Here is a 26,549-nt window from a genome sequence, read left to right as displayed (position 1 = left end):
ACTATCTTCTTTGTTCACTGCAACATATACACTTACCCAAAATTGTGCTTGTTGTTCTTCCTACTGTATTTGAGAAGGTTTATAAATATCTTGGTGGTGGTCACTGATAGATGTGAATTACTTTCATCAGCACAGATCTATCTGAACAAAAACATTTTTTTACAATAAAATATGGTCCTTCAAAAACCATGCTTTCTGGTCAGGGACAGTGGTTCATGCCTGTAATCTCAGCACTTTGGGAGGCCAAGGCAGGCAGATCACCTGAGGACAGGAGTTCGAGACCAGCCTGGCTAACATGGTGAAACCCTGTCTCTACTAAACACACAAAAATTAGCTGGGCATGGTGGTGGGTGCCTGTAATCCCAGCTACTCAAGAGGCTGAGACAGGAGAATAGCTTGAACCCAGGAGGCGAAGGTTGCAGTGAGCCAAGATCATGCCACTGCACACTAGCCTGGGCAGCAAGACTGAAACTCCATCTCAAAAAAAAGAAAAAAAAATCTATGCTTTCCTTCCATATTGTAACCACCTTGACACATACACACATTTCCTTTCTTATCTCTTTCACTGAGTTTTTTCTCCATCATTCTTAAGTCCAGGAAGAAAAGGGCTATGCAAATTCCTACTCACCTCAAGCTCCCCCACCCCTTACTTTCTCTAAATGTCCACAAAATTAAAGTTTTATCTTTGAGAGGCAGAACTTAAGTGATTGTACCTACCCATTCTATTTCCTCCCACATTATAAAAATGATGCAAGACTTTCCTACTCCACATCAACACCAGAAGATCACACAACTACAAATTCCCATGTTTTACTCAAGGGTAATCATGTCAAGGGTGAAGCATGGAAGCTTTGCTGAGAAATATTTTGCCCATATTCCTTCAGACTTTCCCAGTTTCATAATGTGATTTTTACCTAAATTGAACCTGCAAAGCTCAAAAGTACATAATTGATTATAGTTTCAATATAATCAGTAATTGATCCATGACTCCTAACTGGCAATATCCACTCCACCAACCCAATAATAAATGTTTACCTTAAGTTCTAACTAGCTACTTTGGGAAGCTGGGGAAGCACAGGAATAATAATGGTCTACAAGACCGACACCATGATGACTCACATAAGTGAAATATGCCTAACTACGCATAACACACATGCTTCAAAAAAGACAGGCCAACAATGCCTAAACTCTTTATTTCACCAACCAGTATTTCTGATTTTCTTCTTGATACTGGATTTTAAAATCTTAGAAGTCTATAAATACTGCATTCAGACTTTCCACATCAAGAGAAAGGGGCCCAGGGCAGAAGATGTCAGGCCCCAGGCTGTTTTGGAGTGGGAAAAGTGGCAAAGATTTCTCAACAGTCTGTGTCAGTTTTCTAACTTATTTGAAACGCCTTTAAGCTCTACTTCATCACCAAACTTTCCCCTATGGTGTCTATGATAGAAAAACACTCCTCTCTCATATATGTCCCATCACTAGGGAGCCGGGGGGAAGGGAGTGGGCATTACACAGGCAAGCCAAACTTTTTATTCAGCCAGAAAATGGATTTCTGATTCAGTTTAATGGTAAGGAGTTGTGTAAAACCATACCAAGTCCTGCTTCTTCCTCAAAGTGAGCTGGGCTGCACTTTTGTGACTGGAAGCATTTCTCATAATGGTGAATTAAGCACCATAAAAAAATAAAATCAATCCCATCTCTATGAGTAGCATAAGAGCTGCTTCCAAGAACCCAGGGATGCCCACATCCCATAACCCACCCAGACACGGCTAATTCCTCATAGATAGCTACATGGGAAGCATAAAACCCTTTCGTCAACTTGTTTTGGGGGGTGAGAGAGAGGCAGTGCTTAGGGAAGATGTAGGATGGATTTTTTTTATTCCTGCCACTACCAAAAACTACAGATCTACACACACACTCACACACACATACATGTCCATTTTTAAGAAAGCTTTTCCTCCCTGTGACTACAGGAACCCAGAATCCAGCCTCCCTCAGGCTGAGGGACGATGCCTATTAACGGCACAGATCTAGCATATCAACATACTATAGAAGGCTCCTGTGTTGTCTCACAAGCTGACAGGGCAGGGCAAAGAAGTGGACACTCATGGGGGACTTGCTTTTTGTCTTAAATCCAATCTACTCAGTAACACTCGCAGGTCCAGGGGCTGGGAGAGGTTCTGTGGGCACAATGTGGTGGACGACCTGATGGTCCCAGCCCACCGTGGTAAGCAGGGAGTGATTGAGCGGGGACCAAGTCGCATCTCTCACAAAGTCTCTGTGGGCTCGGCTTCTAAACCTAGAAGAAAGAAAAAAAGTCGGGCAGAGTAGAGACAAGAAAAGCAGACCTGGAGAAACAAGAGAACCCAACACATCTGGGGCACATTTTTAGGGTGTGTTACACACATTTCACCAACTGTATGGCCTCATCGCCAGGATAGCAGTGTAGCTATCCACAGTGGATGTCATCAGTCATCCAATCCAGTCCTCTATTTTCATAGATGAAGAAATGCTGGATAGAACAAGACAGTGATGTGGGGCAGTAACAGGCAGCAAATCACGGCAAGGAGGGAAGTACAACTCAGGTCTTCCAGGTGCTTCCTTTTACCCTACAGCAAGCAGGCTGCATTTCATATGCCGTTCTTTATGTGAAAGGGTAGACTGCCGCCCCCTTGCGGGAGAGGGCTGGAGTGCTAGACTTAAAAATTCCACCTACCCCTCCCCCTACCAAGGACACGGCTTGTCCTTGGGGTTGTAAATGTGCCCCAGGAACGGAGAGGGTCAACAGCCAGCCTGCTTCCATTACCAAGTCCCTTCCGATACAGTCCCTTCCAAAAGCACAACACACTTTTCTGAAGAGGAAAATGACTCGCCCACCCACTGCTCCCCTTCCCTGATTCCCAAAGGATTCCACTTCACACTTACACCTCAGAAAGGCTTGAGTCCAGCACAGCAAGTGAGCAGTCTTCACTGAGAGAGGCCAGGAAGGGAACACTATCAGTGGGAGGAGAGGGTTGTGAAAGGTCAAGCCTGGATCCCAAGACAAACCTTAACTGGGCCGGCCCCACCGCCACTGTAAAGTGACCCAGGAAAGGCAGCCTGATTCCCACTTTTGCTAATCTGGCTACTACAAGTCCACACTAAAAGTTTCAAGCAAAGATGAGGGAAATGAAGCAAAGTTAGGGTTGACAACCATCCTGGCAACTAACCACCCCATCTGGTCCCTCTCTATAGCTTCAGCAATAATCCAGAAACACAGGCTTTTCCAATCTCAAAGTCCTAGAATCCCACAATATTAACCATTTTGGCTGTTGGGCAGGAATGAGATCACATTTTAGCCATTTCAGAGAGAAACTATCTAATCTGAAAAATCCTTTGATTCCCAAAGGATTCCACTTCACACTTAAGAGATCTTTGATGTTCCGAAACCTCAGCTAGAACACTGTCTGCTTTAAGGAACTACTTCATCAGCTAACGCTTTGAAAACATACACACACACCCTCACTGTTCCCATTTATACCCATCAGGCCCCTGATGACAAAGAACAGTACCTGTGTGGGGAGAACACCAGCCCAGTGACACACTGGGAGTGTACAGCTGAGCTCAGGACACAGCTTGTACTCTTGGTGTCCACAAGGGAGACTGTCCCATTCTCATCACCTGTAGAAGAGAAGGAACATGTCATAGTGATTAAGAGCATGGACTTTGGTGCCAAAGATTTGAATCCTAGTTCCTCAAGCTTGGAAAAGTTAACCATACTGAGCATCAGTTTTCTCTTTTGCAAAGTAGGAATAATAAGTCACTGGATGATTGTGAAAATTAAGTTAATGAATGAAGCAGTTATTATTTTAACCACAAACTATGTCACCATATACACAGCCTCATGACCACGATAGCTCTACACCTACCCACAGCAGAACAGAATTCACTATATAGCAATCCACTTGCTTTGTGGCTCACTGACTTATAGCCATGCCCAGAATACAGAAGCTGGATCAATCAATCAATCAAAAATCAAATCCACTGGGAAAATAATCATGTTCTCCAAAGCTACACTAAAACTACATTGGCATCACCCCACCTCCCCACCCTCAATTCATAACTCATCTAGTGTCCATGAGGGCTAAGACTGAGCAACAAGGGCCTTGTGCGTTGTGGAGTCAGCTCTTTCTCTTTCCTCCTCCCCTTTCCCAGAGTCAATATGAAGTCTGACATGCTGCCTTACCAAAGACAAAGGCTTCACTTTGCTGAGGATGCCAAGCCAGTGAGGTAGGAAGGTAGCCAGGCACACTGCAGCCTGCAAAGGAGAGATGAGGGTCTGGACCAAAACTCAAGAGTACAGGAGAAGCAGTTTCTCAAATGATATCATTCTAAATCCTGGGAGCACCTTTATTTGATTTCCCAAACCCTGCTAAGGCAGCAGTGTCCTCATCCTTGAGCCTCATAACTATTTATCCACCAGCCTCCTGCCCTTTCTGGACACGAGTCACAGGCAAGTTTCAGGCACAAATCATGAAGATAACAATTCTGGCCCCTTTGTCCTCCCATCTAATAAAGTAAATCACCCACCCAGGAACTGGCCCTTCCTCTTGGTATTCATTGCACAGAACGGGGTTAGCAGAGCCTCACTGGAAAAGAAGGAGATTATGTCACTCATGTCACAGTAACTACACTGGGCATCTAGCAACTATGCCTTGACACTGGCCAAAGAAAGTCTCTTCTATCAGGGTTCCAAGTACTATTCTCCAACCAATGAATCTCAGACTCACCAATCTGTGATGCTGGCTTGGGACAGCGGGTATCCCAGAGTAAAATTCTATTGTCCTAGAGGAAGGCAGAACAGAAAAAGGATTTCACAATCCAAAGGAGCAGCTGCAGGCCAGAAAGTCTCCACACTAGAGACTTTGGCCTATGGAGGGCTGGAGTGTGTTTAGGGAAGAAGGAGCTATCTCTTACCTCGCTGCATGAAAGAAACACAGAGTCCTTGTGAGGAGAGGCAGCAACACAAGTGACCTGAGCAGCATGAGCTATAAAGGACAGAGAAAGAGAAATATGATAGAAAACAAGCTGAAGCATTACAAGAGGGCCAGCCCAGGAATAATCAAGGGGCAGGAGGGAGGGAGGGCTGGTCTCATGATGCAATTTAACAAATTTTGTGGGAGATTATGGATTAGACAAAAGCTAAGAGGAGAAGTTTATAGACTTATAAAACCTAAAAAGCCTTGTAAAAAAAAAATGTATTAGTAAAGACAATGAATAAGAAATTAGGGGCTTAGTAAGAACAACAAAGGAATTTCCAGTTAAGGCATCCTAGATGTGAGGGCTAAATAATTTTAGAATAGCAGTCTTCATACTGGAGTACACACACCTCCAAGTAGTATACAAAAACTTTTGAGGGCGTTCTGGGCGCTAATAGCATTAAGAGAGCCAATTTCTCTAATGTTCTCTTTCTTAAACTTGAACTGCCTCTATTTTCAATCACGTTTCTCCCACTTTATAGAAACAACACATACCTGTCATTCATCCCAGATCTTTCCATGGTACAATGCTCAGGGGTATAAAAATATAAGGGTTCTAAACTAAGGGAAAAAAGGGGCTTTTCCGTAAGAACCAAAGAGCAAAAAGAAAGAGCATCTAGGTAAAATTCGATGAAGGAGGCTGATCTTGTTTCAGTCACACCACAAACACAAGTATGGCTCTGTGACTTAACTCTGTTTCTGTCTAATAATGAGAACTAAAAAATATGATAGATCATTGTGATAAGGACATATTCAACCACTTTATCTGAATTTAAAAACAAAGTCAGACTTTTTCTGACAGAAAATTTAGTCTAACTTGGTCCACCGGCTTTACAATGCAGATTGGCTTTTGCCAATTAGGCTATTTGGTAGACATTCGTACAAACTAAGTAGGGTTAACCTGCGAATCTAAAATTTTGACAAATATATGCTTGAAATAAGTATACAATAAATTATATGCCAGAAATTACCTTCTCTGCAACTACTTAAATAAATTTTTTTAGGTATCAATTTAAAAATGTACCGGGGGCACAGATTTTCAAAATTGTTTTAGGAGGTCTACATGTAAAAAACTTTAAAGTCACTGCTACATGTTAATTAGAAACTGTGGAAATCTTTTCTACAGTCATTTTACCAGACTTTCCCAGGTAGTCTGAATGTGGCCCTTCCCTGAAGCAGAAGGATGGAATTAAAACAGCTTCCATAGTTCTTTCCTAGCCCTAGAATTCACAGAAAGCCAACAGGATAAGAAGTAAGAAAAGGAATTTATTGCCGGGCGCGGTGGCTCACGCTTGTAATCCCAGCACTTTGGGAGGCCGAGGCGGGCGGATCACGAGGTCAGGAGATCGAGACCACGGTGAAACCCCGTCTCTACTAAAAATACAAAAAAATTAGCCGGGCGTGGTGGCGGGCGCCTGTAGTCCCAGCTACTCGGAGAGGCTGAGGCAGGAGAATGGCGTGAACCCGGGAGGCGGAGCTTGCAGTGAGCCGAGATTGCGCCACTGCACTCCAGCCTGGGTGACAGAGCGAGACTCCATCTCAAAAAAAAAAAAAAAAAAAGGAATTTATTGCTCACTTGAAAAAAGCAAAGCTCTGGGACAAGCACCATGGTGGTGTACAAAAGATGAAGAATACATGGTTCCTCTACCCTCAAAGGTTTTGGGGCAGGGTGCAGTGGCTCATGCCTGTATCTCTTAGCACTTTGGGAGGCCAAGGCAGGAGATCACTTGAACCCAGGAATTTGAGACCAGCCTGGGCAACATAGCAAGACTCTCTACAAAAAATTGAAAAATAATACAGGATTTGGAATTCAGCAGGGGGAATAAGACACAAACACAAAGAACTAACAAAAAGGCTGCATGGTAGAAATGCTGAAAAAGAGTTAGCATTAACCAGGAAAGCATATCATATGTCTAAGAAATAAAAAGCAAATATAATAGACATAGGGCATTGACTTTTCTTTTCCCTGAGACAGTTTCACTCTATCGCCCAGGCTGGAGTGCAGTGGCGTGATCTCAACTCACTGCAACCTCCGCCTCCAGGGTTCAAGCGATTCTCGGGCCTCAGCCTCCCAAGTAGCTGGGATTACAGATGTGCACCACTACGCCTGGCTAATTTTTGTACTTTTTAGTAGAGTCAAGGTTTTGGCATGTTGGCCAGACTAGTCTCTAACTCCTAGGCTTCATATGATCCACCCGCCTCAGCCTCCCAAAGTGCTGGGATTACAGGCATGAGCCACTGTGCACAGTTGGGCATTCAACATTATTGTAAAACTATTTGCAAGTGACCCTGAAGGTCCAGGATACTGGATCTTGGATATGAGTCTGTGATTTCTCTGGCCTATAACTTAATCATGTACTTTGAAGTAAGAAATGGCAGGGAAAGGCACTTAGCCATTGAGAGAACCACAGTGATCACCCAGCATCTAAATCTTGGAACCATGCACACATTAAGGCTGTAGACATCTTCACAAAGAATGGCTCCCAAGATAAAGTCAACTACTAGTGCTGTTAATGAAAGTGAGCAGAAAGAGGGGCATTAAAAAAGTAATGGTTCTCACCAGAAAACAAACATTTTATGAAGGTAAATACTCAAAAGTTCAAGATTTAAAAGTCTCAAGATTTATCCCTCAAGAATGTCAAGCATCTAGTAAGCCTGAAGAGAGGAAATGGAGTAAAAGGGTTTCAATGCCACGACAAGAAAATGGGATTTTAATCCACAGGCCACAAGAAACTAATAAAAGACTAAAAGAGCTAGATTGCTAGTGGAGAGATGAGTGCCACTGCCTGTGTAAGGTAAAGCCTGAAAGCGAATACGGGCATAGAAATGGACAGGAAGGTGACTGACCAGTGGAAAAGACTAAAAAGAACTTAGTGGCCAACGGATGGTGGGAAAACAGAAGGGGTGGAAAAGGACCAAGAGTTTGAGCCCTGTGTTGCCAAGGTGGTGAGGCCATCAGTAGAAACAGGGAAACTGGCTGGTCTGAAGGTAGCGAGTTATCTCAATTGATTGTTCAGTCAGTTACAGATTAAACTCCTTGTTCTATTCTTTCCTCCCTTTTCACTACTGCACTTGACTAGACAAATTAAAAAGAAAAAAAGAAAGAAACAAGGAAATTGAGAAAAGGACAAGGGGTAGATACTGGAGCCTGACTATTGTTTTACAAGAAAACTATCAGAACATGGAATTGCTGCTCCTAACATCAAAGCAAAGTTCAAAATGTCCAAAAACACAACAGCTAACACCAGCGCTAAAAATGAAAGAATACTCACCTCGGTATGAATTCAGTGCCACCTGCTGAGCAAGGTCCCAAACCTTGATGCTAAGAAGCAAAAGCAAACAGACATTTAATCTTGACCTACACTATCAACATAAAAACGTGTTCAAACAAGAACTTCCTGTAATCAACATTCCCCAAGTCTTTGCCTCCTGGACTGCTGCTATGGTCTACTTACAATGGACTGCAAAATCCCTAAGGAAACCTTATAGACATGCTAAAATAAGTCACTGGATTCTTAGAATAAGCCCGAAATGTTACCTAATGAGGTTAACAGGATAGGAAAGGCACCCACAGGAGGCTCAGAGACAGGAGCAATGAGAACAGGGACCCACCAGAAGTCTTTGCTACCACTGACAGCTTGTGTGCCAGAGCTCAAGACACTGACTGTAGACACAATGTCATCATGCTCATACTTGCAGAACTTGCTGACAATAAGTGTCTCATTCTCATCTAGTTCCCACAATTCAACAGCACCTGTTGGGGGTAAGGTAAGGAAAACATGAGCTTGGATTATACCAAGGCAGTAATTCACTTCTAGGATTCAAAGAGCCATTTGTCACTAAATTAACAAAGTAAGTTAGTTATTCCTGTAAAAGCAAAGTCCACATCATTGGAGAGTTTAGCTAATTTCTGAGCCTTTGACTTTATTCTGCGTTACTGTTTTCCTAATGACAGCCCAGACAAGTAGGTGCAAAAAGCTTCTAGAAAAAGACAAAGCTGGAACAGTCTGTAAAATTCATTATCTGCTTTTAGTGAGAGAATAATGGAAAATGAGCTGCAAGGGGACAAAAATGAAGTTTCCACAACTGTTTAAGCGGCACACTATCCAGTGATGTTAACACTTCCCCATTATTTGGACACTAGTAAGTGTTTGCTGAACTAGTTGAATAAATGTCTTGCAGAGTCTTTAAAAATATGTTGAATAATTGAACGTCTTGCACAGTGACTGGTTAAGTATAGAGAATCCGCCAAAAGTTGTCTTGATTATGTAGTGTTCGAGCTCAACTGTCAGAGAGGTTAAATCTATCAAAAAGTGGGACTTTTAAACTTTCATGCAATGCCGGCCAACTTCCAAATTCTGATTAAAAAAAAAAAAAATGCCAAAGCCTGCATCGCTAAGCCTAACAGTCAACACAAAGAAAGCAGAATGAAGACAAGAAAGCGGTAAGAAATGGGAAGAGACATGTAGCACTGATTGGCTTCGGTGTCATCTTAAAATCAAGATTATGCTTGGTTACACAGAAGAAAAATGTTTCCAATCCGTTGCTTAATTTTGTTACGGATTTTTCTAGGAAATCTCACCAGACAATTTAGAATTTTAGAAAAGGTATTTCTCACCTACACAAAAGTTTGCATTCGGGGCCAACACTCTCAGGCAATGAGTATAGGACATTAGATTGAGCTCAACCCTACCCGTACCCCAAGCCTCCACTCTACCGTTCCACCCGGGGGTGGGGGGATGGGGGGTGGATGAGGGGAAAGTGACTCACCTGAATCGGAGGCCACTAGAATACCTCTCTCCCCAACCCAAGTGAGGTCAGCCACTCCAGCCTCCGTTTGGACTCCGGCGGAGCAGAAGCCTTCGTTGGGGGCGGCACAGGGGTCCTTAAAAAGCCAGAGGGAGCCGGCCCAGCAGCGGCCACTCAGGCTGGAGGCCCCGAGGAGAAGCGCCCCATCTACGGGGGGTACAAGCTGTCAGCGCGTGAAGGGTAGAAGGGCTCGCCTCCATGGAGGCCGCACAGAACAGCGTTCGGGCCGGGTCTGGATCTGCGCTCAGGAACGCGGGGCAGGGCTGGGGACAGCTCGGCGACGCGACCCAGGGGTCAGGATAACATGCAGGGCGGGGATGGGCTGGGAGGGTCAGTCTCCGGGGAGGGGCGCCCTGGGCCGGGGTAAGGGAGCTCCCAGGCCCGGGATCTCGGCTCACCGGACCGGTACCGCGCAGCCTCCAACTGCCGTTCCATGCAGGCGGGCGCATTAGGGGGAAGATTCCACTCCCGGGCCGCCGGGGGCACTAGCGGGGGTGGGGTTTCCTTCCGCATCTCCACGGTTCCAACTCCAACCTAGACTCAAACCGGACGCCGGACGCAGACTCACCTCCTACAGCAAATCCCACGTGGGGCGCCTCTGAGCCTCCGCCCCTCTCCCGAGGCTACGGCAACTCTACTTATCGCGAGAATTGCTTCTATGGCTCCGTCCTGCTTTCCGGCTGTCACCCTCCTGCGATAGGTTCTCAGCGTTACTTGCCTCTTCTCGCGATAATTTTTTTTTTTTTTTAAATCTCCCGAGGAAAGTTGTAGGAAGAGTACAAAATTTTCATCTCGCGAGACTTGTGAGCGGCCATCTTGCTTCTGCCCTAACAGATTCTCCTATCGGGGTCACAGGGACGCTAAGATTGCTACCTGGACCTTCGTTGACCATGCTGTCCCGGGTGGTACTTTCCGCCGCCGCCACAGCGGGTGAGGGGTATAGACCCTGCTCTGGACTATCAGAGTGATTGGAAAGAAGCGAATCTAGGGGTGACAGGGAGGGGAGAAGGGCGCAGCGACACGGGCCTGAGCGGCGAGTGGTCAGTGCAGCTCGGAAGGGAGCGTGGGGTCTTGAGGGACGGGAAAGAGGAGTACATAGCCTTAGTGATAGAGCCTGGCGGGGATGAGGAAGGGGCAAACCAGATTTCATTTGACTTTGCTGACCTTCGCCTTGTCTATCTGCAGCCCCCTCTCTGAAGAATGCAGCCTTCCTAGGTCCAGGGTAAGTGTAAGGATAATGCTCCCTTTCGTCTTTGTTTTTACTATCTTTTATTTCGCGATTCCTGCCCCCACCCCCTTAGCTTTAGGTCAGAAATTTATTTCCGATAATTTTGGGACACTTAAACCCTCTTTCAGACAAGACACTTGTTTCTGTAACTGCCAGCAACGCTCTCATATCACCTAATGACCAAGATTTTAACAGGATAAGTAACGTATTCTAACTAAACTAGAAATTGGTTTTGCTGTCTTCTATACCCGCCCCTCTCTTTTGTGACCTTCCCTTGGGACCTTATGACATGTAGCTTCCACAGCCTGAATCGGAGTAGATTACATACCCAAGAACAAATTTTGTTCAATAAAACAGTAAAGCATGTTGTTTGCAGTCGGTTTCCCAGATATCTAGTTTTTTGCTGCCATATGATAACAATCAGAGAAATCATTCATTGATTCAGTAAATATTTATGTTGCCTAAACACATAACCAAGGATACAAGAATGAGTATGGCTAATTACCTGCCCTCATGGAGCTCACAGTCTAGGAATGGGAGGCACCTTAAGAGTATTGGTTTAGAGTGAGGGCTTCACAGCCAGTACAGGGTCCCTGGGCCCTGCACTTACTGGCTGTGTGACCTCAATTTCCTCATCTACAAAATGGCGATAATAGTGCATTGTGGCTTTTGAGAATTAAGAGACAATTTCTGTGAAACTCAAAAACAGTTCTTGGTACCTGGTGTGTGCTTAGTAAATTTAGCAGCTGTTACCGTTAAAATTGTTCCATAAGACATGTCCATTTTCCTAGAGATTCTTCTTTTTACTTCCAAACTTAGTTCTAAAGCTTGCAAAATACAGTAACTAAAATTGAAAAAAAATGGACTCGAAAAAGTGGTCTTATCTATAATTAAGTCTCATGTATGCAAAAAGTAAGGCTATAATTGATTCCTTCCAACTTAGAAGAAAAAGGACCCCATACAAACTTGTAAACAAATAATTGTAATACCAGTAGTAAATAACTTATATTTACAAGATACAAGGAATATCCTAGGTTTTCTTTCACACTCTCCATGTCCAGTACCTCAGCAAGGCTCCTCCTCTAGAAATTTGGACTCTGACTGCTGCTTCCACTACTGCTAAAGTAGGAACCACCGTAAACTTTCACCTAGGTATTTTAGTAGTCTCTTAATCAGTCTTGCATCTCTATTCTTGTCCCATTACAGCCCATTCTCATAGTAGCCAGGAGGATTATGTCAATCTCCCACCAAGACCTTCCAAAGCTCCCCAACCCACTTGAATAAAATCCAAACTTAGCATAACCCAGAAGGTCCAACATGAATTGATCCCATCCTGTCTCTTGACACCGTCTCCTTGTGTTCTCTTTTTAGCTCATTCTCCAACCTTGGTGTTCATCTGAAAACTACCAAGCACATTCTTGCCTTGGTATCTTTCTACTTGCTCTTCTCTCTTCCCCAGATCATTGGGTCAGATGTCATCTGACTGCCTACCAAAAAACTCTTCCCCATTTTGTTGCTCCCTATCCCCTTACCTTGCTCAGTTTTTCTTCATAGCACTTACAGCTGCCTGAAATTTTGTATGGAGATACACACTCACCCTTCCCATACCCCCACTAGAATGTTGAAGGCTGGAGCTTTGTTCATTGCCATGTTATTAGTGCCTAGCATTAATAGAAAGTCAGTAAATGTTTTGTTGATTAAAAGAATGAATGTTAGCCCAAAATGGGGGGAGGGCTTTACAAATCTGGAGGCTGATTGGTCTTGGTAGTCACTGTTCCTGATTGGTCTTGATAGTCATTGCTATGAAGTCATGGTATGAAGGGCATACAAGACAGAAGGAGCAGCATAAGGCAATTTTTTTGTGGTGTTTCTTCATTTGTTTTTGAGAGCTGTTAAGTAATTCCAGGAGAGAAGAGAATGAAGGAAGATAAGGTTATAAAATTTGGCAGGACCAGGCACAGTGGTGGTTCATGCCTATAATCCCAAGGCCAAGGCAGGAGGATCACTGGAGCCCAGGAGTTTGAGACTAGCCTGGGCAACATAAAAACAAAACAACAAAAATTTTTTAAATTAGCTGGGCATTGTGGTGTACGCCTGTACTCCCAGCTATTGGGAAGGCTGAGGTGGAAGGATGGCTTGAGCCCAGGAGGTGGAGGCTGCTAGTGAGCAGTGATGGCACCACTACACTCCAGCCTGGGTGACAGAGTGAGACCTTGTCTCAAAAAAAAAAAAAAATGACAGATACTAGATTACGTATGTTATATTAAGTAGTTTTCTGTAGGCAGGAGAGAGCCTGTTGAGTTTTCAAGTCAGATTTTCATTTTAGAAACATTGGCAGTAATGTGAGTGGGCTAGGTTTAAGTTGGGGTGTTTAATAAGAAGCAGAGGCCAGTTATAGTGTCTCACGCCTGTAATTTCAGCACTTTGGGAGGCCGAGACGGCAGATCACAGTAGTTTGAGACCAGCCTGGCCAACATGGCAAAACCCTGTCTCTCCTAAAAATAAAAAAAAATAGCTGGGTGTGGTGGCACACGCCTGTAATCCCAGCTACTCAGCTACTCGGGAGACTGAGGCACAAGAATCGCTTGAGCCTGTGAGGTGGAGATTGCAGTGAGCTGAGATCATGCCACTGTGCTCCAGCCTGGGTGATAGAGTGAGATTCTATCTCAAAAAAATATAAAATAAAATAAGCAGAGAGACCAGGTTTTGGATTGTTAAACTAAGCAAGAGGTGATAAGGACTTGAACTAAGGTAGCTAGTTAGGGAGACTTGTCAGCCTAAGCATACCCTTTAGTGCTATGATTTAAATCAGTGCTTCTTAGCCTGGGGTGGTTTACCTGCAGGTGACATTTAGCAATGTCTGGAGATGTTTTTCAGTGTTACCATTGGATGGGTTGGGGAGGGAGGGGCTACTGGTATCTGTTGTACAAAGGCTACAAAGATACTGCCAGACATTCTAAAATGCACAGAACAACCTCTTACGACAAAGAAATATCCAGTTCAAGCGTCAGTAGTGCTGAATTGAGAAACCTTGATGTAAATGAAGGAATCTCAAGCATGATTCTCAGATTTTAAAACCTGGTGGGGTAGCTAATATATTTGGAGGCAGAAATAATATTCAAAAGGTAAGCACTGTACCAAAATAAATGAAATAATGTAAATTCTTATATTACAAGGAGATAAAGTTTGAGAGATTGGAGAAATGGAGGGTAGGAAGTTGGACAGAAATACACTGAAAACTTGAAGGAGACTAAACGACAGCAGATATAAAGGGACTAGATTTTATTTCATCAGAAGCTTAAGGAGACATTAGTATGCTGTAACTGTTAAAAGTGTAGTCTTAAGCTGCTTTAGTACAAGAATAGTTTCCAAATCCACTATTGATAATAGTTCAATTGTTCAAGCTCAGTACAACTTGGCAATAGCAAGTTCTCAATAAGTATTTGTAGGATGAATAAATTGGCCAGACTATACTTAGAGTATTATATTCAGTTCTGTATATCTCATTTAAAAAAAAAAAAGACAAAACCAGAGAAGTCCTTATGGGCAATCAGGATTGTGAGGGAACAGATGTTTGACCCAGGTACATTTGTGTTATCTTACACAGAAAAGCAAAATTAGAACTAAGAATGGATTGAGGTTCCAAGAATGTATGTAGCATCTCATTTCAAAGATGAACATAATTAGAGCTACCCAGTACTGAAAAAGTCTGTTACATATAGTGATTAGCACTCTCATCAAAGAGAGTATTCAAAAAGGTCCAGGAGCTTACAACACATCAGGCATATAATAGCTAACCACTTACATAGAACTTTTCCATGTGCCAGGCATCATTCTAAGCACTTTACATATATTAACTCAATCCTCAACAACCATATAAGGTATTATCTTCTATTTCCATTTTACTCAGAGAAATCTGAGATTACAAAAGCTTAAGTTCTTTACTCAAAGTCAAGGAGCATGTCTAGGATTTGAACTCAAGATGTCTATCTGGCTGCCACATCCACATTCTTACATATTTCAGTGCTACTAATAGACATACAAAGTGCTAGAGAGATGATCTGCAAGGCTGATAGAAAGGATTCCAGTATTGGGTAGAAGGTTAAGTGTCTGTGATTAATTCTTTGCCGTTGTCACAGCTGATTACTGGACCGTAACCTTCCTATTCCCAGTCCATCTTCCATTATGAGAGTTAGAAAACTGCCTCAATCATCAACCCCATTTATTGTTTCTGCTAATTATTCATACATTGTATTCTCCTAGAAGAAACAGGCTTTACATTTGTACAATTACTACCTGTAGGGTATTGCAGGCAACAAGGACCTTTCATACAGGGCAGCCACACCTTGCCCCTGTACCACCTCTTCCTGAATATGGAGGAAAAGTTCGTTATGGACTGATCCCTGAAGAATTCTTCCAGTTTCTTTATCCTAAAACTGGTGTAACAGGTGAGCATTTTTGCCTAGTCTTTGATAATATGTTTTGATGGCACCACTAAAATCAAGTTAGGTGGGTTTTCTTGGGGTTTTTTTTTTTTTTTTTTTTTTTGAGACAGGGTATTACTGTATCACCCAGGATGGAGTGATAGATCATAGCTCACTGCAGCCTCCACCTCCCCAGGCTCAGGTCATTCTCCCACCTCAGCCTCCCGAGTACCTGGGACTTGGCGTGCACCCGGCACATTTTTCTATTTTTTTGTAGAGACGGACTTTCACCATGTAGCCCAGGCTGGTCTCCAACCCCTGGGCTCGTGGGATCCACCCACCTTGGCCCCACAAAGTGCTGGGATTACAGGCTTGAGCCACCCGCCTGCAGCCGCAAGTCAGCTATTTTTAAAAGGAAATTGTAGCAATTGATTTGATTGCTCCAACTTGTCTTCGGTATAAATTTATTTGGGATTTTAACTTAATTTTACAGCATTATCTCTGTTTGTTAGTAGATCAAATTTTTTGATGCCTGCTCTATGCCAGGCACTGTTGCAGCCATACAGTGTTGAACAGTGTTAAATGCCTGCTGTCCTGGAACATACCTTCTGTTGTAGGATGACAATAAAGAAATGAGTAACTGTATAATATACTGTTAGATAATGAAAAAGGTACGAATAAAAATGAAGCCGGGTAAGGCAAGAGTCCCCTGATTAAGTTTATGATTCTCTCTACTACATGTACTGCCTTTCTTGGCCCATACCCAAGTATTGCTATGACTGGAACATTGGAAACCAAAGATTGTTTTTTTTTTTAGCCCTGGAGTCACCTAAAGTAGCATTTTCCTAACTGAAATTGCTAGAAACATTAGTCTCCTCAGACTTCCATAGGTGATAAAAATGTTACATATGATAAAAGTTTCTTGCAAATTCATATTTAAAATTTGTATATTAAAGGCAATTAAAAAAAAAACTGTTAGAACTTTGTATGGGAAACCGGGTAAAATGTATTTGAGTTTGTAACCCTGTTATTCTCATGATACATCCTGCCATCCTATGATTCTCAGAAATACTGTAAAATGCTTTCCTAAAAGCCTGCTCTGGGCCTCCCTTACATCCTGTGAGGCGCGGAGGAAAGACTAAAGAAATGTAAATCATGGTTTGCATCCTTTCAGAACACATGGCCTGGTTAAAGGAAAAGCCATATTTGAAGCATTGTAATTAGGTGCTACAGGAGTTGATAATCCTAATATTTATTCATCCTTTTATATACATATCACTTTATAGTTGTTTTTTGCTTGTTTCTTGTGTAAATTTTATCTGGTCTAGTGTCCCATTCAATAAATAGTATATTTTGCTGGACAAATTACTTCAGAAAGTTATCTGACATCTTTGTAGAATAGTTTAATTTACTGTGCCGGGGATTGTTCTTAACATTATTTCTCAAATTTATCAGACTGAAGAAGGTACTGTCCCCATTTTACAAATAAGGAACTAAATTCAGAGATTATTTAGATTGCTCAGTTTCTTTAAAATTGTAGAGTCAGTTTACAGATTTCCCTGAGTCCATATCTTTGTTCTTTCAGCTCTACCATACTGCTTCCCAATCCAGTGTTTTGTCTTTGAATCTAATTAAGTCATTACTTTGCCTTCAGCTAATCAAGTGTAGAAGTACCTTTCTATCTTCCCTCTTTTAGGCATAGCATATCCATTCATAAAATAACTCTTTCTTCTTTTAGGACCCTATGTACTTGGAACTGGGCTTATCTTGTACGCTTTATCCAAAGAAATATATGTGATTAGCGCAGAGACCTTCACTGCCCTATCAGTAATAGGTATAATGGTCTATGGAATTAAAAAATATGGTCCCTCTGTTGCAGACTTTGCTGATAAACTCAATGAGGTAAGAACCATAAACTTTATTTCCTATTTTAGACTAGCAGAAATATGAAGGTCATCTAGTGATATTTTTGATACGAGTGTTAAGGGAGCAACATATAGAAATGAATCTAATGCTTCAAGTAAGTGTTAACGTTAGTTACTAATTTGAGATTTTTTTATATCTACTAAACACTTTAGCTTTTCTATAGTTTAATCATTCAAAAGATATTGTATAGTTATTATGGGCAATTCTTTTTAAGGATTTGTGCATCTCTATGTTTCTTTGTGGGTGTTTTTACAAATGAGAGATACAACTTTGAAGAAGCATGAAATGAATCTCCTTTTTTTACCCTTTGTGCTTTCACTGATCTTTGTTGTTGCTATCACAATTGTAGCAAAAACTTGCCCAACTAGAAGAGGCGAAGCAGGCTTCCATCCAACAAATCCAGAATGCAATTGATATGGAGAAGTCACAACAGGCACTGGCTCAGAAGCGTCATTACCTTTTTGATGTGCAAAGGGTAGGTTTCAGAAGTTTCTAGGAAGAATGAAGTTACTTGTGTGCATTTTTTTAATTCAGAATTTTTTATGAAGAATGGTTAAATAGATTGAACATATTTTATTTAGAAAAGAGATTTGTGTAGGAGTTGGCATTCACAGCTATTCAAACATTTAAGAACTGTCAAGTGGAAAAATAGTTCAAATTATTATAAAATTAGAAACAATAGAAGCTATTAAAAAAACATTTTGGATCCACACAAAAGGAAATAGTCATTAAGTTAAAGCTGATTTAAAAATGGCATGCACTGTGTAAGGAAGGCTAGGTAAAATACATCCTGTGTATTTCATACACACTTGCTACAAGAACATCTTAACATCTTTGCTGTAAGGAAATCTGATACTGTACATTCTAAATCCACAAAGCAGGCAGGGCACAGTGGCTCACACCTGTAATCCTGACTTGAGGAGGGTGAGGCAGGAGGACTGCTTGCACCTAGGAAGTCAAGGCTGGAGTTAGCTATGATCCCACCACTGCACTTCGGCCTAGGCAACAGAGCAAGACTCTCTCAAACACACACACACAGACACACACACACACACACACACAACAAATTTAGATAGCAGTAGAGCTTTTTATCATGGTCAGAACATGATTAGATTCTAAAATATGCAGCTTCCAAAACAATCTTTAGGAATATGTTCAGGTATTTTGTTATTACTGTTTTTATTTTGAGCCTTTTACTTTATGGCTAATATTTAAAAGTGAGGTGCTGTTATGTCAAAGTTTTATATTAAAATGAAATGAAAAATGAGATGCTAAGATAGAGTAAGCATCTGAAATAGTTAGGATCTTGGCCAATGTGGTCTCGGTACCATATGGATTAGAGTTATCTTTGGTGTTAAGTTTTTTGTCCCTTTCCAAGACTTACGGAATCAGAACCGTTCTTAGGGGCTATCCAAGAATCTGTATTATTTTAAACAAGATCCCTAAAGACTCTTAAGCACATGGATATTTGAAAATCTCAGAAAATGTTAATTCCATGTATATTTAGGTTACAAAGGGAGAATGCTTCCTGCTTCTTGCATAGTGTATACACACACGTGAATGCATGCATACATACATTTTGGCTATTTTAAAAAACCATATTGGAAAATGTAGCTTTTTCCTAAGAGTCAAATGATAGTAATTTAGGTTTTTATTTATTTATATTTACTTGATAGATATTTATTGAGTTCTTCCTGTGTAGATATTCTGATCAAGGCAGAGTGCTGAAAATATAGTGGAGAACAAAAAGCTTCTGCCTTCATGGAGTCTTATTTTCTAGCCAGCCTTTGGGAGAAGCCCAGAAAATAAATAATTGAACAGATGCAAATGTCAACAGGTAATAAATGCTAGATAGAAAAATAAACTAGTATTAAAAAGATTGCAGGCCAGGCACATTGGCTCATGCCTGTAATCTCAGCACTGGGAGGCCAAGGTGGGAGGATCACTTGAGCCCAGGAGTTTGAGACCAGCCTGGGCAACATAGACCCCCTTTCTACAAAATTGCAGGAGGAGGGAGTCACTGTTTTTATAGGGCATTCAAGAAATGTCTCTAATATGATATTTGAGCAGCGACCTGAAAGAACTAATAGTGCAAAGTATGTGGATTTTGGGGGAAATAAGTTCCAGGCTGAGGGAAGAACAGTTGCAAATGCCTTAAACCTGGAAGTTTGCTTGGTATAGTCAAGGAAAAGTAAGCCCATACAGCTGAAGTAGAATTGGTCAGAGGAGAATAAAAGGAGATAGAGGGTGGCCTGGGACTATGATATATAAAGACCTTAGGGCTCCTATGAGAACTTTAACTTGGACTCCAAATGAGAGAAAGTCATTGAAGGATCGTTCTGATTGCCTTGTTGCCAATAGCCTTCAGTTTGGTATGCATTGGTTTGTGATGCCTATGGGTTAGCCAAGTAGAGATATATAAGAGCTTGGCCTTATGTAGTCTTACTGCCTGTATGCTGATCTTGGCTTCACAGTTTATTAGCTCTGTAACCTTGGGCAAGTTTCCTAACTTCTGCCTCAGTTTCCTTACTGCAAAATGGATACAATTATAACAACTATGCCATAGTTTGGTTACAAGGTTTAATTGAATCTAAACACACGAGTGTTTAGAGCGTAGTCAGTACTCTACAAAGGTTAACTGTTATTTGATCCAGCAAGTATTATGACATAAACACAAAGACAAATCTACAGTGTATGCACCATTATTTGTAGTACCAAAAAATGAATTATGGAATACCAGTATAGTGGAATCCAGTGTAACTTAAAATTGAGGTAGGTTTGTGTGTCATAATTAATAAAAGTGATGTGTATATGCCTATATTTTGATGGGTATACCTTTATTTTTATTAAATATTTCTGGGAGGGAATACAGGAAATACAGGAAGTTAATGGCCTATGGGGGAGGCTGAAGGAGACATTTCATACAGCTTACACTTTTAAATATGTTTTTGCCATATGCTGTTATAATTTCTAGGTACATATTATCTATTAAATAAAAGAATTTCACATAAAATGCAAAAGAAGTGGGGCATTCTCACTGGCAGAATCTTCAGAATAGAAGTATTCCTTCAAGTATACAAACAATATTTATCATTTCTTAATTTTGCCCCAGAATAACATTGCTATGGCTTTGGAAATTACTTACCGGGAACGACTGTATAGAGTATATAAGGAAGTAAAGAATCGCCTGGACTATCATATATCTGTGCAGAACATGATGCGTCAAAAGGAACAAGAGCACATGATAAATTGGGTGGAGAAGCACGTGGTGCAAAGCATCTCCACACAGCAGGTACACAACATTTTTGTAGGTTCTGATGTTGTACTGGTATCTCTTAACAAGTATCTGCTGATGTTTCATTAAGGTAGGAATAGCTGGCAAGGAGTCTTTAGCCTAGAAGTAGCAGTGTAACCCCGGGTTTGTTTTTCTGGATAGTGATAAGCAGGAAGATGCTGCATACCTGTTAGGATGGCTTTTCTCTTGCCTTAAATTTGGGTAACATTAACTGATATATTTAATTTCTCTATAAAACAGACTGGGCTGGGCATGGTGGCTCACGCCTGTAATCCCAACGCTTTGGAAGGGCGAGGCAGGAGGATCGCTTGAGGCCAGGAGTTCAAGACCAACCTGGGCAACATAGCGAGATCCTGTCTCTACAAAAAATTTAAAAAGTAGCTGGGTGCGGTGACAAACGCCTGTAGTTCCAGCTACTCAGGAGACTGAGGTGACAGGATGTCTTGAGCCCAGTAAGCATAGGCTGTAGTGAGCTGTGATCACACTATTGCACTCCAGCCTGGGTGAGAGAGCGAGACCCTGCCTCAAAAAATAAAATAAATAAAAGACTGAACAAGGCTATTTCTAAGCCCCTTCCATTTTCTAATTCCATGACGTTCCATTTCTTCTTTTCACCTGCATAACTTGTCTGTTTTGAACGGAAATGTTTTCTATTTGCTTAAACTGAATTAATTTTTTTCATTTATATTTTTGCTTTAATATGACCTGATTTTTTTTCTTTCTCGAGTTTACAACATTTAAGTATTTCTGGTCGTTTTCAGCATAACCTATATAGGATTAGAAAAACAGTGTCTATCAAAGTTTTTTTCTTTTTTTGATAAACTGTCTTTTACATAAAAGTAATATACATGCTTACTTAAGAAACTTAGAAAATACAAGTCTAGAAAAGAGATTAAAAATTACTTTCATTCTTAACATTTATATATTACTAATATTTGTTGAATTGGTCTTTTTCAAGCAACTGTTAGTTGTACAAGCCAACATCAGTGGCAGATGGTTACAGGAATATCTGGCCTCAAATTCTATACAGGTTTCACCCATAAAAGCTGTGAGCCAGGCCGGGCATGGTGGCTCACGCTTGTAATCCCAGCACTTTGGGAGGCCGAGGCGGGTGGATCACGAGGTCAGGAGATCGAGACCATGGTGAAACCCCGTCTGTACTAAAAATACAAAAAATTAGCCGGGTGTGGTGGTGGGCGCCTGTAGTCCTAGCTACTCGGAGAGGCTGAGGCAGGAGAATGGCGGGAACCTGGGAGGCGGAGCTTGCAGTGAGCCGAGATCGTGCCACTGCACTCCAGCCTGGGCGACAGAGCAAGACTCCTTCTCAAAAAAAAAAAAAAAGCTGTGAGCCAGGGATTTTTAACTAACCCCCTGGATTTGCTTAAAATAAATTGTATCTCCTCTCTGTTAATTAATTTTCCTTCTAAACCTGTCCAGTAGCTGTATAGTGTTAAGCCAGTAATCATCTTGAGGTTCTGGTCTGGTAGGAGGTGTCTTTTAGAATAATGGTGTTTATTTATACTCTGTACTTTTCTGTGTTGTGGAAAGGTCTAACCAGATTTCTCTTTCCTTATCACAGGAAAAGGAGACAATTGCCAAGTGCATTGCGGACCTAAAGCTGCTGGCAAAGAAGGCTCAAGCACAGCCAGTTATGTAAATGTATCTATCCCAATTGAGACAGCTAGAAACAGTTGACTGACTAAATGGAAACTATTTGACAAAGTCTTTCTGTGTTGGTGTCTACTGAAGTTATAGTTTACCCTTCCTAAAAATGAAAAGTTTGTTTCATATAGTGAGAGAACGAAATCTCTATCGGCTGGTCAGATGTTTCTTATGCTTCTTGCTCTGCCTTTGAGCTGTTCCATGATCACTTCTGAATAAGCAGTTTGCCTTTATAAAAACTTGCTGCCTGACTAAAGATTACCAGCTTATAGTTTAAATTTGTAATTAATTCTACCATCTTGCAATAAAGTGACAATTGAATGAAACAAGGTTTTTCAAGTTGTATAAGTCTCTGAAATACTGAGCTTTTGTCATATGGGTAAAAATTAAAGATGTCATTGAACTAATGTCTTGTTTATGAGACCATTCAGTGGTGAACTATTTCTGGCTGATAGGTTATGAGATATGTAAAGCTTTCTAGTACTCTTAAAATAACTAAATGCAGTATTATATATCAATTCATATCATTGACTTTATTATTGTAGTATGCCTATAGAAAATATTATGGACTCAGTGTGTCATAAAATCACTCTTAAGAATCCATCCAGCAGGCCAGGCACAGTGGCTCACACCTGTAATCCCTGCACTTTGGGAGGCCGAGACAGGCGGATCACTTGAGGTCAGGAGTTTGAAACCAGCCTGGCCAACACAGTGAAACCCTATCTCTACTAAAAATACAAAAGGTTAGCCAGGCATGGTGGCAGGCGCCTGTAATCCCAGCTACTCAGGAGGCTGAGGCAGGAGAATTGCTTGAATCAAGGAGGCAAAGGTTGCAGTGAGCCGAGATCATGCCACTGCACTCCAGCCTGGGCAACAGACCTAGACTCCATCTAGAAAAAAAAAAAAAACCAGCAGACATCTATCAGGAACATAGAAAATAACAAGTGTTGGCCAGGATGTGGAGAAGTTGAAACACTTGTGCACTGTTCGTAGAAATAATATGAAATGGTACAGCCACTATGGAAAATTGGTGATTCCTCATAAAATTAAAATGGAAATACCATGATCCAGCAATCCCAGTCGACATATATACTCAAAAACATTAAAAGCAGGGTCTTGAAGAGATACTTGTGTTCCATGGTGATAGCAGCCATTATTCACAATAGCTAAAACATAGAAGCAGCCCAATTGTCCAGTAGATGAATGGATGAGCAAAATGTAGTATTTCCATGCAACGGAATATTATTTGACTTCAAGGAAGAAAATTCTGACACTGGCTATAGCGTAAATGAACCTTGAGGACGTTATGCAGTTTTACAGGATGAGTTATGGAGCTGGATAGTGGTGATGGTGGCACATTAAGGATGTGTTTAATACTGTTCCTAAGTGGTACACCCAAAAATGGTAAATTTTATGTGTATTTTACAATCTTTTTTTAAATTGAAGAAAAATCCTGTAGATAAATTAGAAAATTCTTCCCTTCATAGGTTTATCTGCATTTGATTCTCCCATACTTGTACAAGGATTTATTTGTATTCAAATGGACAAATTATGTAATAGGAAATATTTGAAAATATTTATCATGGGTAATTGCTGTTTTCATTGACTTCCTAAGATTTTATGTAATAATCATTTGAGTCAATATTGGTAGCTAATGTACTAATCTAATATTGAAATCAGATTGATATCTTTGTTACTTAAAGATAATTTGATTGGATCAGCAGTCATTTCAAATTGATTAAACAAAAAATTATAAAACACCTAATTTGTGCTAAGCAACATAATGCAGTGATCATACAGAGATAAAAGTCCTTACCTCGGAGTTAAATATCTACTAGGAAGACAGCAAGAATATGTGATAATACAAACTTGAGCACAGGGTGCTCTGGGAGTGTGGCAAGCACCATTTTAGGTAGTCTCACCAGCCTCTTGTTTCCCTCATATACATCATCCAGGTCAAGGTTCAGTCAGAGAAGCAGACTATGTGTTTATATATAAGGAATTTGACTACGCTGTTGTGGGAGCTAAACAATCTGTATAGCTGTTAGTGTTCTTTCTGATGCTGGAGCTTAGAGTCCACACGGCAGTCAGTTAAGGGAAGATGGATGTAAAATGGGAGGCAGTTAAGAACAAGTGGAAATAAGCACAGACAAACCCATGTCAGTTTTTATCATCTCTGGCCTTGATAGTGGTTGTCCTGTATAAACCCATATCCAACACAAACATGTGGTTTAGAGAAACCTGGTTAGAGAAACGAGTGATCCAGGGAAAGGATGGGAAGTTGTCCAGCTGCAGCTTGTGAGCTAACACAACAGGTATAAGCTATAAAACAGCTGCTGCTTCACATTCATCCTCCAAATTTTGCTCAAGACTTGTGGCTTACCCTAACCAGAACATTGAGGGAAGATAATTCTGGAAAATGTAGTTCTGCTTAACCAAGCTGACATTACAAACCACCACAATAACTATCCTATCAATAATCGTTAACCTGAATGAATAATGCTTAAAAATTTCAGACCCAGGAGATCAAGTAAAACAGAGAGAGAGGAAAGTGACAGATTCGAAAACAAATGGTGTCTGAGCTGGCATTTGGAAGTTAGCCAAGAGGGTGTCACAGGGATTAGATAGAGTCCAGGAAGATGGAACAGCATAGACGTAGGAGGGTGTGACATTTTAAAAACTCTCAAGTTTGAGTGAAATATAAATATTTAACAAATTATATTAATGGTTTTTTTTTTTTTTCTTTGAGATGGAGTCTCGCTCTGTCACCCAGGCTGGAGTGCAGTGGCGCGATCTCTGCTTACTGCAAGCTCCACCTCCCAGGTTCACGCCATTCTCCTGCCTCAGCCTCCCAAGTAGCTGGGACTACAGGCGCCTGCCACCATGCCCGGCTAATTTTTTGTATTTTTAGTAGAGACGGGGTTTCATCGTGTTTGCCAGGATGGTCTCAATCACCTGACTTCATGATCTGCCCGCCTTGGCTTCCCAAAGGGTTTTTTGGGTTTTTTTGTTTTTGTTTTTGTTTTTGTTTTGAGACAGGGTCTGGCTCTGTCACCCAGGCCAGAGTGTGCAGTGGTGCAATCTCGTCTCACTGTAGTCTCCGCCTCCTGGGCTCGAGTGATCTTCCCACCTTAGCCTCCTGAGTAGCTGGGACTGCAGGCATGCACCACCACGCCCATCTAATTTTTGTGGGGCTTTTGGTAGAGACGGGGTCTCACCATGTTGCGCAGGCTTGTCTCAAACTCCTAGGCTCAAGCAATCTGCTGGCTTTAGCCTCCCAAAGTGCTGGGATTACAGGCGTGAGCCACAGCACCTGGCCTATATTAGTGTTCTTAAATGATGTGCTTAGAAGTTGGATTTTGTGATGACAGAGGGCAGCCTCCCAAAAGTTTTAGGCAATAGGAATGACGACTAGATTTTTGTTTCAGAAAAATCACTAGCGACAGAGGATGGTTTGGAGAGGCAAGACTAGTTAGGTTGTTGGATCATTCTGGCTAACCGACATTGAAGGCCTTAATCAAAGGCCTTGGCAGTACAGATGGAAAGAATTGACAAGAAATATTAAAGGCAACATTTGTAGGACCTGGCTGAGGAGAATACAGAAGAAGGAAAGAATCAGGTTGAGTCAGGATTCTTGTTTGAGAGAGTAGAAGAGGGAGGCACTATTCACTGATTTGTAATACAGGGGAAACTGTGCTTCAGGAAAGGAAAGAATAGGGCTAAGTATACAGCCATGAAAACACATCAATGTTTTAGTCATGGCAGAGAAAAAAGAATTCTGCGAAAGTGGGAATGGCCAGTCATTGGACGAAAACTAGGGGGGATTAGTGTCGTAAAATTGAGAGAGTGGAGAATTTCATCTAAGAAGAGTCAATAGTAACCAATTTTTTTAGGGAGATTAAGAGAAGGACTGAAAGTGCCAATTAGAGCTAAGAACTTAGAGGTCTTTGATGCCCTTACAGTAGTTTGGTTGAATGGTAGGGACAGAAGAAGATTACATGGGGTTAAAAGGATTGAACAGCAATGAAGAAATTGACTTAAATATAGAATAATTTCCAGAACATTTCTCACCCCAGTAACTAGAGGGAACCAAAGGTTGGCTCGGGGGAATGTTGTTTTAAGATAAGAGGCTTGAATGAAGAAAAAGTCAATGGAAGATGAGGATGAAAAGAAAACAGTGAAGGAAA

General features: G+C 41.4%; 2 protein-coding genes across 3 annotated transcripts; one reads left to right on the top strand and one right to left on the bottom strand.

The window, feature by feature from the left end:
• Nucleotides 1–1,174: 1,174 nt before the first annotated feature.
• WDR77 (WD repeat domain 77) lies at nucleotides 1,175–10,547 on the bottom strand. Of its 2 annotated transcripts, XM_030824845.1 has the most exons (11): nucleotides 10,226–10,547; nucleotides 9,789–9,974; nucleotides 8,631–8,772; nucleotides 8,291–8,340; nucleotides 4,957–5,027; nucleotides 4,770–4,824; nucleotides 4,226–4,297; nucleotides 3,552–3,660; nucleotides 2,926–2,994; nucleotides 2,224–2,299; nucleotides 2,106–2,168 (listed from the first exon to the last, which is right to left on the bottom strand). In XM_030824845.1, exons 1-11 carry the CDS (start codon nucleotides 10,338–10,340, stop codon nucleotides 2,106–2,108), a joined length of 1,008 nt encoding a protein of 335 aa, XP_030680705.1. In that variant the 5' UTR covers nucleotides 10,341–10,547. The 2 variants fall into 2 exon arrangements, with proteins under 2 accessions (XP_003268015.3, XP_030680705.1); XM_003267967.4 differs by having other exon boundaries at nucleotides 1,175–2,299.
• On the top strand, nucleotides 10,429–22,690 carry ATP5PB (ATP synthase peripheral stalk-membrane subunit b). Its single transcript, XM_003267965.3, has 7 exons — nucleotides 10,429–10,757; nucleotides 11,013–11,049; nucleotides 15,358–15,503; nucleotides 17,218–17,381; nucleotides 17,755–17,880; nucleotides 20,518–20,697; nucleotides 22,280–22,690. Exons 1-7 carry the CDS (start codon nucleotides 10,718–10,720, stop codon nucleotides 22,355–22,357), a joined length of 771 nt encoding a protein of 256 aa, XP_003268013.1. The 5' UTR covers nucleotides 10,429–10,717; the 3' UTR covers nucleotides 22,358–22,690.
• Nucleotides 22,691–26,549: the final 3,859 nt, after the last annotated feature.

Source organism: Nomascus leucogenys, chromosome 12 (assembly GCF_006542625.1).
Source record: "Nomascus leucogenys isolate Asia chromosome 12, Asia_NLE_v1, whole genome shotgun sequence".
In the NCBI taxonomy this organism is placed as follows: domain Eukaryota; kingdom Metazoa; phylum Chordata; class Mammalia; order Primates; family Hylobatidae; genus Nomascus; species Nomascus leucogenys.
Note: the sequence above shows the minus strand (reverse complement) of the source record. Positions and strands in the feature narration are given on the sequence as shown.